Raw genomic sequence first — 14,555 nt, 5'->3', positions numbered from 1 at the left:
TTCTTGCTAGTTTCCATAGGTGTTTTGTATGGGATTTCAACACTATCATGGATCCTATTATAGATCTTCTCAAATGAAACACTTTTACTTGGATTTCACATGCCCAAAAAGCCTTTGAAACTATTAAGGTATGCCTTACTAGCGTTCCTTGTTTACTGCTTTCCGATTTTAATAAATTATTTGTACTTGAATGTGATGCTTCATTGCTTCTAAGGTAGGTATTGAGGCTGTCCTTAGCCAATCTAATGAATTTATGAGATTCTTCAACAAAAAATTGAGTGGTACAACCATCAATTGTCTCAAATATGACCTTGAACTTTATGCTCAGACTAATGGACAAATAGAGGTTGTTTGTTCAGTAGCTTCAACAGTTCAAACCAGAAGAGAGTGAAGAAGAAGAAGAAGAAGAAGAAGAAGAAGAAGAAGAAGAAGAAGAAATCAGTTGAACTTGGTAGCCTAAACCCTACCAGTCGACCATAATATGGATTAGGGGTTTTAATTAAGTACAATGACTAAATTGCCCCCACTTAAGTATGGGACATGAAGTCTAATTGGAATTGCCGCATAAGCACATAACTTAAACTGATTGAAAAGACTAATCTACCCCTCATTCAGCTAACTCTAACACTCCCCCTCAAGTTGGAGAATATATGTCATATAATCCCAGCTTGTTACATATATAGTTCACTCTTTCCGAGTTTAAACCTTTTGTAAACAAATCTGTCCACTGATCACCTGAGCCCACATGTTTCGTGCTTATCTCTCCAGTAAGGACCTTCTCTCTCACAAAGTGGCAATCAATCTCTATGTGCTTTGTTCTTTCATGAAAAAACATGATTAGATGAGATGTGAATTGCAGCTTGATTATCATAGTACAATCTCATAGGTCTATCCATTGAGAATTCAATTTCTTGTAGGAGGTTTCTCAACCATAGTAATTCAGATGTAGTGTGTTCCATGGCTTTGTATTCGACTTCAGCACTATTCCTTGCCACAATGGTCTGCTTCTTGCTCTTCCATGTCACTAGATTGCCTCCAAGGAATATGCAGTAACCTGTAGTAGATCTTCTATCCGACACTGAGCCTGCCCAATCTGCATCTATATACCCAACTACCTCAAGTCCTCCTCCTGGTTTGTACAATAATCCATGGCCTGGAGCTCCCTTCAGGTACCTTACAATTCTAAGAACTACATCTCAGTGAGGTATCTAAAGATTTTGCATAAATTGGCTCACCACACTGACTGCAAAGGAGATGTCTGGTCTTGTGATAGTCAGATAGTTTAGCTTCCCCACTAACCGTCTGTATCTTTCAGAATCATCAAATATTTCACCTGTATCACTGCTCAACTTAGCATTTGGTTCCATGGGAGTTTCGGCCGGTTTTGCACATAATAGTCCTGTTTCATCCAGCAGATCAAGGACATATTTTCTTTGGCATAGATTTACCTTGTTTTGATCTGGCAACTTCTATACCCAAGAAGTACTTCAACTTCCTAAGGTTTTTTGTTTGAAAATGTTCTTGTAGGAAGGCCTTTAGTTTATCAATCCCCAATTTGTCACTGTCAATTATAACAATGTCATCCACATAGACTACTAATAAAATCTTTTCGGCTTCTGAACCATAGTTGAACACTCAGTGGTCAACCCGACATTGTTTCATACCAAAATTCTTCACCACTTCACTAAATTTCCCAAACCAAGCACGAGGAGATTGTTTCAACCCATAAATTGCTTTTTTCAGTCTACACACTTTACCATCCTCCCCCTAAGCAACAAATCCAGGTGGTTGCTCCATATATACCTCCTCCATGAGGTCACCATGAAGGAAGGCATTTTTAATGTCAAGTTGAAACAAGGGCCAATCATATATAATTGCTAGGGAAATTAAGACAAGGACTGAGCCAATCTTTGCCACTGGAGAGAAGGTCTCCATATAGTCCACCCCATACAACTAAGAATAACCTTTAGCAATAAGTTGGGCCTTCAAACGCTTCACACTGCCATCTGGAAAGTATTTAACAGTATACACCCATTTACAATCCACAACATGCTTACCTGGAGGAAGAGTAGTGAGTTCTCATGTGTGAGTATGCTGAAGAGTGGAGAGTTCCTCCTCCATTGCTTGATGCCACCCGGGTGAAATAAGGGCCTCCTAGACCTCTTTAGGTAAAGAGATAAATGACAATAGAGAAACAAACTAGTAATGTGAAGCGGAAAGGTGAGAGTCTGAAACAAAATTAGAAATGGGATGTAGGGTACAACTATGTTTACCTTTCCACAAAGCAATGGGAAGATCAAGCTGGAAGATTTTGGGATAGGAGAAACAATAGGATCCATAGACAAGGTAGAAGCCGGAGGAGGTGTCGGTGTCTATCGATGAGTACACGTGCTAGATTGGTGGTTGTTCAGTAGGAATCTGCACTGGAATGGTGAAAGTTCAGCCCCAACTGGAACAACCGGAACAAGATCACGGACTGGAAGAGGGAGTGGAAGAAAGGTGGAGATAACGATACTTCAGGTCCCGAGAAGAATGGAACGGACTCAAAAAAAGTGACATCAGGACAGACATAGAACTTCCGAGTAATGGGATTGTAACACTTATACCCTTTCTGGGTCCAAGAGTAGCCAAGAAAGATACACTTAATAGAGAGTGTATCTAGCTTGTCTAACCCAGGACTTAGATTGTGAACAAAGCACACACAGCCAAAGATCCAAGGTGTTAATGGAAAGGGAGACAAGGTGGGGAAAAAAATAGAAAAGGGAGACTGACCATGAAGGACGAAGGAGGGCATCCGATTAATAAGGAAACAAGCAGTAAGCACAACGTCACTCCAAAATCGTTTAGGAACACTCATATGATGAAGAATAAACCGAGCAGTTTTAAGGAGATGACGGTTCTTTCGTTCAACCACCCCATTTTGCTGAGGGGTGGATGCACATGAAGTTTGATGAATGATGCCATGTTGTTCTAAATACTGTTGAAAAGAAGTGAGGAAGTATTCACGACCATTATCTGAACGAAGAACTTTGATTGGAACACCAAATTGCGTATGTATTTCAGCATGGAATTTTTGAAAAATGGAAAATAATTCACTCATTTCTTTCATTAAAAAATCTATGTCGTCCTTGAACAATCATTAATAAAAGTGACAAAACACTTGTAACCATTATAAGACTCTATTTTAATCGGACCCTAAACATCTGAATGAACTAAAGCAAAAGGATTCAACATATGACTATCAACTCTAGGACTGAATGAAACCCGATTGGTATTTCCCATATTGACACGACTCACACTGTAAAGACGACAAATGATTCAAAAACGGAACCAATTTCTTGAGTGCCTTAAGGGATGGATTTCCCAGCCGACAATGCCATTGTAGAGGAGTGAGGGAAGTCTGAAATGCAACTGACGATCCACCACTGTCAAGATAATACAATCCACTGGCTTCATGCCCTCTACCAATCTTCTTCCCAGTCTTGAGATCATGAAAAACACAAAATGAAAGGAAAAATGTAATAGAGCAATTAAGGGTCTTAGTTAATTTACTAACTGACATAAGATGGAATGAGAATTTAGGTACATATAGAATAAATGATAATGAAAGAGAAGTCGTGTCAACATTACCAACACCACAGATTGAGAAGAAGAACCATTGGCAAGGGAAATAGTTTGAGATGTGGAAGTTTCAGAGAGGGAAGAGAACACACCTGGAGTCTCGGTCATGTGATCAGAGGCTCCAGAGTCAATAATCCAGGGAGAGGGTTTGGATGCCAGACAAGCTATACCTGAGTGAGCAAGGGTGGCTGTAGTATGTTGTGAAGTAGCCTGAAGGAACCTCTCATATTCATCGCGTGGTACACTCATCATCTCCTTCCCGGAAATAGATGAAGATGTGGAAGGTGTGAGATTTGGTTGTTGGTTATCACTGACATCAACCCCACCAGCTACTGCATGATTAGCCCATGTAGAAGGTGGGCCATGGAGATCATAACAAAAATTCACCGAATGTCCTTCCCTGCCACAATGCGTACACTTCCTAGTAGAGTTACATTTTCCTTTACCATGGCCTCCCCCTGAGTCACGACCACCACCATGGCCAAATATAGAACCACCACGACCTCCTCGAGATCCATGTTCTCCCCCTCTAGTACCACGTCCACCTCCTCTGGCTGCCACAAATCCTGATCTGTTAGATGGTGTGGTACTCTTTGTAGAACCCAAAGAGATCCTGCGAAACCTTGCAAATACTTCCTCAAGTGTAGGAAGAGTAGAGCCTCCCAATATTTGGGCTCTAACTGGTTCGTACTCTGATTTCAGCCCCACTAAGAACCTAGTGACATCCAGTTGCTCCCTCTGTTGTTGTTGAACCTTAACATCCAGAGTTGGGGGATGATAGACATTTAGTTAATTTATGTGGTTTTTCATACTGGCATAGTACTCTTCTAGGGTTTTATTCCCTTGCTACAGATCAAAATACTCCTTGTGAATAAACCCTAGTTGATTCTAAGTCAAAGTAGAGAAGAAGAAAGAAGAAAGAAAAGAGAAAGAAGAGGAAAGAGAGGAGAAGAGTGTTCAGCCAGACTAGAAGAGAGAATGTTCTTAATTACTTTCCTAGCCGACCCACTTGACTTTTATTCATAAAACTTGAGTTACGAGAAAGACAATTTTGTCCCTCATATAAGATGGGACACATAACTTAAACTCAGATACAATAGACCTTTCACATTCAAGAAGATACACCGGAATGATCAAAATACCCCTGACTCGAACATTCTAACACTCCCCCTCAAGCTGGAGAGTATATATCATATAGTCTCAGCTTGTTACAAATGTAATCTATTCTTCCCCGAGACAATCCTTTTATGAAAAGATCTGCCCACTGATTTCCTGAGCTCACATGAGATGTAGTTATTACCGCACTTATCACTTTCTTTCTCACAAAGTGACAATCCACCTCAATATGTTTAGTTCTTTCATGGAAGACAGGATTGGATGAGATGTGAACAACAGCTTGGTTATCACAGTATAGTTTCATGGGTTTGTCAATTGAGAAACCCATCTCCTGTAGTAAGTTCTTCAGCCATACTAGTTCACATGTGGTATGGGCCATAGCTCTGTACTCTGCTTCCGCACTACTTCTTGCCACCACTGTTTGCTTCTTGCTCTTCCAAGTTACAAGATTGCCACCCAGGAAGGTACAATACCCTATGGTTGACCTCCTGTCTGATATAGAGGCAGCCCAATCAGCATCTGTGTACCCTACTATCTCAAGAGTTCCTCCCTTTTGGTATAACAAATCACGACCTGGAGCACCCTTTAGGTACCTAACAATTCTCAGAACAGCTTCCCAGTGAGGAACCTGGGGATGTTGCATAAACTGACTCACCACACTCACAGCAAATGATATATTTGGTCGGGTAATGGTCAGGTAATTCAACTTTCCCACCAACCTTCTGTATCTTCCAGGATCATCAAACTCTTCACCTGCATCCACACTTAACTTGGCATTGAGTTCCATAGGAGTCTCTGCTGGTTTAGCACCTAACAACCCTGTTTCTTCAAGTAGATCAAGGACATATTTTCTCTGACATAGGTTGATCCCTTGTTTTGACCTTGCAACTTCTATTCCTAGGAAATACTTTAGCTTCCCCAAATCTTTCGTATTAAAGTGGTCCTGTAAGAATTTTTTTAGCCTGTCAATTCCATTGCTGTCACTTGCAGTTATGACAATATCATCCACATACATGACTAGCAAGATTTTCCCATCTTTTGAGTTATAGCTGAACATAGAGTGATCAACCTGACACTGTTTCATCCCAAAGGCCTTCACCACTTCACTGAACCTGCCAAACCATGCACGTGGAGACTGTTTCAGTCTATAGATTGCCTTTTTGAGCTTGCACACCTTACCAGCCTCCCCCTGAGCAACGCAACAAACCCTGGTGGTTGCTCCATATACACCTCCTCAACAAGATCACAATGTAGGAAGGCATTTTTGATGTCAAGTTGTACGAGAGGCCAATTATACATAGCAGCTAATGAGATCAACACCCGAACTGAACCAATTTTAGCCACAGGAGAGAATGTCTCCATATAGTCCACACCATATAACTGAGAATAGCCCTTGGCCACTAACCGTGCCTTCAATCGTTCTACACTCCCATCAGGAAGATGCTTCACTGTATAGACCCATTTACACCCAACAGTGTGCTTACCAGGAGGAAGAGTGGTGAGTTCCCACGTGTGATTATGTTGTAGAGTAGAGAGTTCTTCTTCCATGGCTTGCCGCCACCTTGGGGAGGTAAGGGCTTCCTGTACAGTCTTGGGAATGGGAACCGATGAGAATAATGATATAAACTTGCAGTGAGAAGCATAAAAGTGAGCAGTGGAAACATAGTCGAAAATGGGATGAGAAGTACAAGTACGTTTACCTTTCCGCAAAGCAATAGGGAGATTAAGATCTGAGGAAGAAGGAGCAATAGTAGGATCTGTTGACAGGTGCTGAAGTGGAGGAGGGGCCGAAGCACTTCTGCGGGTATACACTTGAGTAATTGGCGGCCTCTCTGTAGTAACAGGCATATGATGTGCATCTGCAGTAGGAATGGGAGTTATGGGAAGGGGGTCCACAACCGGAACAGGAAGAGGAACCACAGAGGGAGAAGAAGAGACCCCGACATCTGAGAAAAAAGGAACTGATTCAAAGAAGGTGACATCAGGGCACACAAACGATTTATGAAACTTTGGGTTATAACACTTGTACCCTTTCTGAGTCCTTGAGTAGCCAAGAAAAATACACTTCGTAGCTCGAGCATCTAGCTTATTGCTGAAATGGTGAGGAGATGTATTCTTTGGCATTTTCGGAGTGAAGTATTTTCATATGAACACCAAATTGAGTGCGTATTTCAGCATGAAATTTTTGAAAAATAGAGAGAACAATTCACTACGGTCTTTCATAAGATAGATCCATGTCATCCTTGAAATCATATGAACACCAAATTGAGTGCGTATTTCAGCATGAAATTTTTGAAAAATAGAGAGAACAATTCACTACGGTCTTTCATAAGATAGATCCATGTCATCCTTGAAAAGTCATCAACAAAGATTACAAAATACTTAAACCCATTGTATGGCACCACTTTAACTGGACCCCATACATCAGAATGAACTAAAGCAAAAGGACTTGAGACACGACTATCAATTCTTGGACTAAATGAGACTCGATGATGTTTTCCCAACTGACATGACTCACAATCTAATGATGAAAGATGACTCAAGGAAGGAACTAGCAGCTTCAAAGCCTTGAGAGAGGGATGACCAAGTCTGCAGTGCCATTGGAGAGGAGTAAGAGATGACTGAAAAGCCACTGGGGGGCCACCACCATCAAGGTAATACAAACCACCTGCTTCATGCCCTCCACCAATCTTCTTCCCCGTCTTGAGATCTTGAAACACACAAGAAGAAGGATAGAAGGTTACAGAACAATCAAGGGACTTGGTTAATATGCTAACAGACATAAGGTTAAAAGGGAACTTAGGAACATATAAAACAGATGCTAAAGACAATGAGGAGAGATCAACATCACCAACACCACAAATAGGAGATGTAGAACCATTAGCAAGTGTAACTGTCTGAGATGTGGAGGAGTGAGAAAGGGAAGAAAATACATCAAGAGTCCCAGACATATGGTTCGAGGCTCCAGAATCAATGATCCAGGGTGAGGTTTTGGAAGCTAAACAAGTCATACCTGAATGGGCAAGTGTAGCTGTGTTCTGCTGAGATGTTTGAAGGAACTGCTCATATGTTGCCCGTGGTGCACTCACCATTTCCTGCTTGGAAGCACAAGTGGGTGTGGAGGGGGTTGGTGCAGTTTGCTGGCTTTCAGTAATTGTGCTACTACTCTTAGATGTAACATGGTTAGCCCAAGTGTTGGGTGGACCACGCAAATCATAGTAGAAATTAACTATGTGCCCCTCGAAGCCACAATGTGTACATTTTCTCTGAGCATTACCCCTTCCTTTTCCACGGCCTCCCCCTGACTCTCGGCCTCCAGTCCGGCCACTAGCCCGGGTAAACATGTGTCCACTACGGTTGCTTGGAGGGCCACTGCTGCCACCACCACTTCTACTTCCACGACCACTCCCTTTAGTCACTACCAAACCAGATCTATCAGAGAAGGAAGAATGTTCCACCAGCTCAATGGATGTCTTCTTAAGATGGATAAAAACTTCTTCAAGTGAGGGGAGAGCTGATCCCCCCAATGTCTGTGCTCTGACAGGCTCCTACTCAGCCTTCAAGCCCACAAGAAACCTAGTCACATCAAGCTGTTCACGTTGCTGTTGTTGGATCTGGACATCTGATGTTAGAGGGTGATACACATTTAGCTCATTGCGGATGTTCCTCAAACCTGCATAATACTCTTCTAAGCTTTGACTTCCTTGCTTCAAATTGAAGTACTCTTGGTATAACTGATATACCCTAGTTGTGTTATCTTGTCCAGAGTACAACTTTTTAGCATGATCCCAGATCTCTTTGGCTATATCTAGGAACATGAAGTTCACACTAATCTTTGGTTCCATGTTGTTCCAAAGCCATGTCATTATCTGTGCATCATCTTGTTCCCAATCACTGAACCCAGGAGAATCAGAGGAAGGTTTCTCCTCCCTCACATGTTTTACTTTCCTCTCGGCCTTCAAGAACACCTCCACAGATTTTGCCCATGGTACATAGTTTTCACCATTCAACTTGATGGATGTCATTTGAACACTTAGATAATCTGAAGAAAGCATGATGTCGATTTTGTTGTCATTCCCAACTACAGTTGAAGCCATCTCAATTATTTCACCTTTGAATATACACCACAATCTCACACTCGTCACAAGACTTATCTCACTTATGATACCACCAACCCCACTTTCTTCAACTGCACATTACAGACTACACTCTAAAGCTGAAATCATTCAGTCAACACATCAAACACTTGGACTGCACACTGCAGAACCATTTACCATCAACATACCACTGCTGAAATTACTCAGTCATTTCATCGAAAACTTGTTCTTCATACTGCAGAACTGATTACACACAAGGTCTAGGGGTTCACTTTTAAGCATTTAGAATCATGGATATGTCAGTCACCACAACACAACCAACACCACACCATTGCTGTCGTGGACCTCAGCAGTCTACTACTCTTCTTTCAGCACACATGCGAGCAAGAAAACAAAAGAATATGACTGATATGTGTATCAGTTTCACCCACCATTCGGTCACTGTAAACACAGCCTGTCCTTGGACTTTTTGCCAAGAACCAAGGCTACAAACAACCTAGTTCTTTAGATTCTGATCAGTCCGAGCAGATTTTGAAGGTTTTCAACCTAGAAATACCAACAGCACAGAAAAAAAAATAACCAACCTCGATGGAGAGCTTCAGTCGACCATCATCTTAATTCTGAAGTTATTTTCTTGAAAAACAATCAAGTTCTGAGCAGAGGAAGAAGGACCGAAGTGTTCTCAGACCTAGGTCGAGTCTGTGTTCTCCATTTTCAATCCAGAAAAAAAATAGAAGAGTCAGATCAGAGAGGAGCAGACTTAGAGAGCAACGTCCTGCTCTGATACCATGTTTGTTCAGTAGCTTCAACAGTTCGAACCAGAAGAGACTGAAGGAGAAAGAGCAGAACAAGAAGAAGAAGAAGAAATCAGTCAAACTTGGTAGCCTAAACCTTACCAGTCGACCATAATATGGATTAGGGGTTTTAATTAAGTACAATGACTAAACTGCCCCCACTTAAGTATGGGATAGGAAGTCTAATTAGAACTGCCACATAAGCACATAACTTAAACTGACTGAAAAGACTAATCTACCCCTCACCCGGCTAATTCTAACAGAGGTGATAACATTGGGACATATCTACAAGAAACTGGGATCTGGTGTTGCCTATGATAGAGTTTGAATTTAATAGTTCTACAAATAGAACAATTGGATTTTCTCCCTTCCAAGTGCTACATTGTTGAAATCCTCTACAAGCACTTGATATTGTTCTTATTCCAGTTGTTGGAAAAAGATAAGAAGACAAAAGAATTGAGCATTCAAAAGCAGGTTCGTGTCAATATTGAAGCTAGTTTTTCAAAATATGAGGCACAAGTTGATTGACATTGTCACTAGCTTGTCTATGAAGCTGGTGGTGAAGTGTGGGTATATCTTCCAAATGAAAGATACCCAAGTGGCGAGTATCATAAGATAAGTCTAAAGAAGATTGGACCTTGCAAGATTATTGCTTAGATTAATGATAATACTTACAAAGTGTAGCTGGCCTCTAACATGAACTGATTGAAAAATAGCAACACTTTTAATGCACATTATCTTTCACCCTATTATGGCAAGCATGGTTCATTGAACTCAAGAACGAGTTCTTTTCAAGAGGGGGTGACTGATGCAGAGCATCAACCTGTGACACCCAAAATAACCAGTTGCAGCCCATCCACCTCCATCAGACCCCAAATAGGCCACAAGTCTGTTCTTTAAACAACAGGACCATCCCTAAGGCATCCCTGTTAGTTAAACCAAGTGGGTCCCATGATATCTTTGTTTTTTTTTATTTTATTTTTTATTTTTGAACAATCCCTTTTGGGTGCCAATTTAGGATTCTTGTTATAAGATTTATTTGTCAGTATAGGTTTCTTCTTATTGGATTTATTTGTCAGTTTAGGGTTCTTATCATTAGAGTTTTTTTTCAGCAATTTATGAGTCTTCCTAATATTGATTTCGTAGTAGTTTTCCAAGTCAAAATATGTAAGGTCTATCTAAGATAGCTAGAAAAGATTGTAAGGCAGAATTTTTTTTTTTGGAAGGAATAAAGATAGTTTAGTTATTTTCCTGCTCTTCTCTTCTCTGTTTTCTTGCACAAGAACCAGAAGATATCAGCTCTGGTTTCTGTCAGATTCTTCAGATCCTAGTGGTTTTGATACTGCTAGAACTCAACCCCCTCTTCCATGAACAAGTAGTTTAGGGACTGCTTGGTGGACTGTACAGTAGGGCTACTCATCAACTTTGTTTGTTACACCTTAACAGTAGCTACATCTTAGTAACTGCATTAGACAAGGTAAAGAACTAGGTTCTAATTGAATTAATTTGAATTACATGAATCAGGCAAGTTGTATTCAAAAAGGAACAGTAGGATTTCTTTTTATTAGAAAAGGATTCAGTCATAATTTTTGAATTGGAACACCTTGCATTCATGATTTGAATTGTGAATCTTATTGTAATGTAAATTGTAAGATTTTAACAACTATGAGTGGGAGACTAACAGGTAATTGTAGGCTGGTTTACAGATGTGGTGGATGGACTGTGGACATTCAGTCATCACATTAGAGAGGCTTTAGATCTTATATTTACAGTGAACTCATTCCATTAGGTTAAGAGATCAGTGAACACTGGTTAATACACTGGAATGGGGTGGTGTTGGACGATCTGAGATGTATTGAGGGCCCAGCTTCCCTACTTAGCTGTTCTTTATACCTTTGGTGTATTAGCATGTTACTATATTTTTGGGTTGCCCTGCTAAATAGGATCAGGCACCACTTACTTGGATCTTGATGATTGTACTACCTTTATATTTTTTTCTTGGTATCAATGAATGCATTATTTATTACCTATCTAATAAAATGAAAAAAAAGGAAGGAGAAAAACTATACAATATTCCAAGACTAAGGGTATGTTTGGCAAATAAGTAGTTTGAGAAATAAGTACTTATTAGTTTTTGGGAGGACCTTTCCCAAACCACTTACACTTATTTTAAGTACTTATTTGGATACAGTGTTTGGTGAGCCACTTAGTCAATAAGTACTTATTTTGCAGAAATGACAATTATAACCCTAAATTAACATACATATGTTATTTTATGAGTATTATATTGAACCATTTCGATGAAAATGACAATTCTAACCCTCCCAACACACATGGGCCCATGTGTCACACATGTTGCACTATTAAATAATTGATTTTATATAAGAAAGTACAATAAATAACTGAAAAACTGATTTCTTGTAATAATAATAATCATAATAGTAATAGAAATAACAACTGAATTTTAACATTTTTGTCCAAAATCATTGCTGGGAATAGCATAGAGTCAATTTTATATATATATATATATATATATATATATATATATATATATATATATAAACAAAAAGGAAAAAATAAGAAAAAAATAGCATAGAACTCACCACCGAAGAACCACCGCTGGCTAACTGAGTAACTGTATTTGCCTCTTTCCCAAACTCAAGTCTAGGAGAAAATGGCAGAAAAATGGGTAAGAACCCACCACACCAGAGTTTCATCCCCAAAACGGTGAGAAATTAAAGAAGTGGGGGATTTCACTTACAAGAACTGTGAAATTCTCCCTGGTTGCTCGTAGCCTCCGCCTGGGTTCACCGCTGCCACCTTTGGTTCGCAGGAATGGAGAAGACAATATAGAGGGGGTAATGTGGGTATTTCAAATTTTTTGGGGGACAGTTTTGTCCCACCAAAAAAGAAGCACTCATTCTATATGCAATTAAAATAACCTGGCCTAGGGCTGCTTTTTTTTAAGCATTTATTTTCAAACTAAGTACTTATTCTGGGATTTTCTATGGATAAGTACTTATTTTCTACTTATTGTGGGGTCCCACCACTTATTTTAAGTACTAATTTTAATAAGTGCTTATTTTGAGTGATACCAAACAGGGACTAAAACCTATTATCCATGTAAAAAGTCTGCCACTGTTACTAAGACATTTATTTTTCTTGGTTCCACCACTACTAAGACTTATTTGAACATTAAATAACAGCCAAATATTAATGCATCCACCAGTGATCAGGTTACACCAAGTAGACATGTCAATGATCACATGTTGATGTGCACATTGTGGCATGTCTCCAGAAGGTCTATCATTGGTGTAGCACCTGAGGTGATTAAAACTGAGTCATTTTTCATTGGTGGTAGTTTGGCTTTTCCTTAGGTTGATTGGGTCAGTTTGGGGCTGACGTTAGTTGATACTGGTTAGGCTAGGTTGATTATACTATGTGAGGTTTAAGGTCTGAACTTTGCAATATCAAGGTGCATTGTGCTTCCCTAAATCAGTTGTTAAAATGGGTAAACTAGGGTTGTAGAAAGTTCTGTTTGATGAATTTTATGGAAGGAAGAAAGGGCCCTACTAGTTGTTGGCTAATTGCTGATGGTCAGTTAGGATTTGAAGTGAACTCTTTTACTCTCGAAGATATAAAAAGACAACAGCTGGAAATTCTAAACCAAAGATGATACAATAAAAGGTAGAAAAGAGAAAATAGAGTAGACAGCCTGCTGGAATCATCACTGATGAATAGCTATATAGCATTGGCTTGAATTCATCAACCCCCTGCCACAATGATGTCAACCCCAGCAGATTCATAGGAGACAATGGGAGAAAAGAACTTGGATTTTACTAACTTCAAAGCTGGTGAATACACATATAAAGCATGGGACATTTATCCCTACTGAACAGTCCTAATCTTATTAAATTGAGATTAAAGAATTTCCTACTTTGATCAAATCTAGGACCCATACAATCATATATATTCTCTTCTTTTTCTGTTTCTGATCATATGGACATTATGAACAATGTCAAATACAAAAGTATCCAGTTTCAATGGCCCAACTACCTCAAACAATCTGAAAATTAACATAAATCATAGAAAAATAGAAACTTTCTGTTCAAGAAAATGCAGCGTAGGTCTGGGATGATGGTATTAGTGGTTTCCACTGGTTTCATGTGGGAGCCACCATGGTTTTCCCTATGGTATTTTCTTGTTCAACCTGTCTTTAAAACTGCAGCTCTGATCCCTGTCAAACATTAGGAACATTGTTTCTTTATAAGCAGGGTATCATTGTTTTTTGTCATTTTTGTCTTGATGCTACTTTTTCACCCGTTTTCTCAGGTAAAAGCACTCTAATGAACCATCTTTTCCATACCAATTTCAGGGAGATGGACGCTTTCAAGGGAAGGTAGGACTTGTACTTTTTCAGTGTTTGAAAATGTAGATCTACTTTTTGATTTCAATGGCCATTGACTGGAAACATGAGACATGCAATATAATGTCATTTTCTTGCAGGAGTCAGACTACTAAGGGCATATGGATGGCAAAGTGTATCGGTATTGAACCTTGCACAATTGCCATGGATTTGGAGGGTACTGATGGTAGAGAAAGAGGGGAGGTGATGTATCTCATTACTTGTCGAAGTGGTGGTTGTTTAGTTTTACCTTAAATATGATGTCAGCTCTATTACTGCTGTATCTTCTGACAGGTAAAATGCTGTTTATATGCTTCATCCTTGAAATGAAAACATTAAACCAAGTATCTATTATTGACACCATTTCATTCAAATTCCATAAAAACAGTAACTGTTAAAGAGAAACTTCATAATGTAGATCTTGTTCACTGCATGTTTGTGGTACATGAGGTAGGATCAATGATGATCAAAAGAGTGTTATTTGTTCTAAAATCCCTGCTGCAAAAGTGTCGTTTACTGAGG

The 14,555-nt window shown here is 39.6% G+C and overlaps 1 protein-coding gene across 3 annotated transcripts in view; it reads left to right on the top strand.

Moving 5' to 3' along the window:
- Nucleotides 1-14,555, top strand: part of LOC104608098 (protein ROOT HAIR DEFECTIVE 3 homolog 2) — a 106,062-nt gene that overhangs the window by 4,204 nt on the left and 87,303 nt on the right. For 2 of the 3 annotated variants that reach the window (XM_088891200.1, XM_010273977.3), the window contains exons 2-3: nt 13,961-14,027; nt 14,135-14,237. In XM_088891200.1, coding sequence (XP_088747326.1) covers nt 13,961-14,027; nt 14,135-14,237 — 170 coding nt within the window. Of the gene's footprint in view, nt 1-13,960; nt 14,028-14,134; nt 14,328-14,555 lie in introns of all 3 variants that reach the window. The other variant, XM_088891201.1, reaches the window with a different exon arrangement.

The sequence above is a fragment of the Nelumbo nucifera genome, chromosome 7 (genome assembly GCF_055504915.1).
Source record: "Nelumbo nucifera cultivar China Antique chromosome 7, China Antique-T2T, whole genome shotgun sequence".
Taxonomy (NCBI): Eukaryota; Viridiplantae; Streptophyta; class Magnoliopsida; order Proteales; family Nelumbonaceae; genus Nelumbo; species Nelumbo nucifera.
The sequence above is the reverse complement of the archived record's forward strand: the minus strand, read 5'-3'. Positions and strand labels throughout refer to the sequence as shown.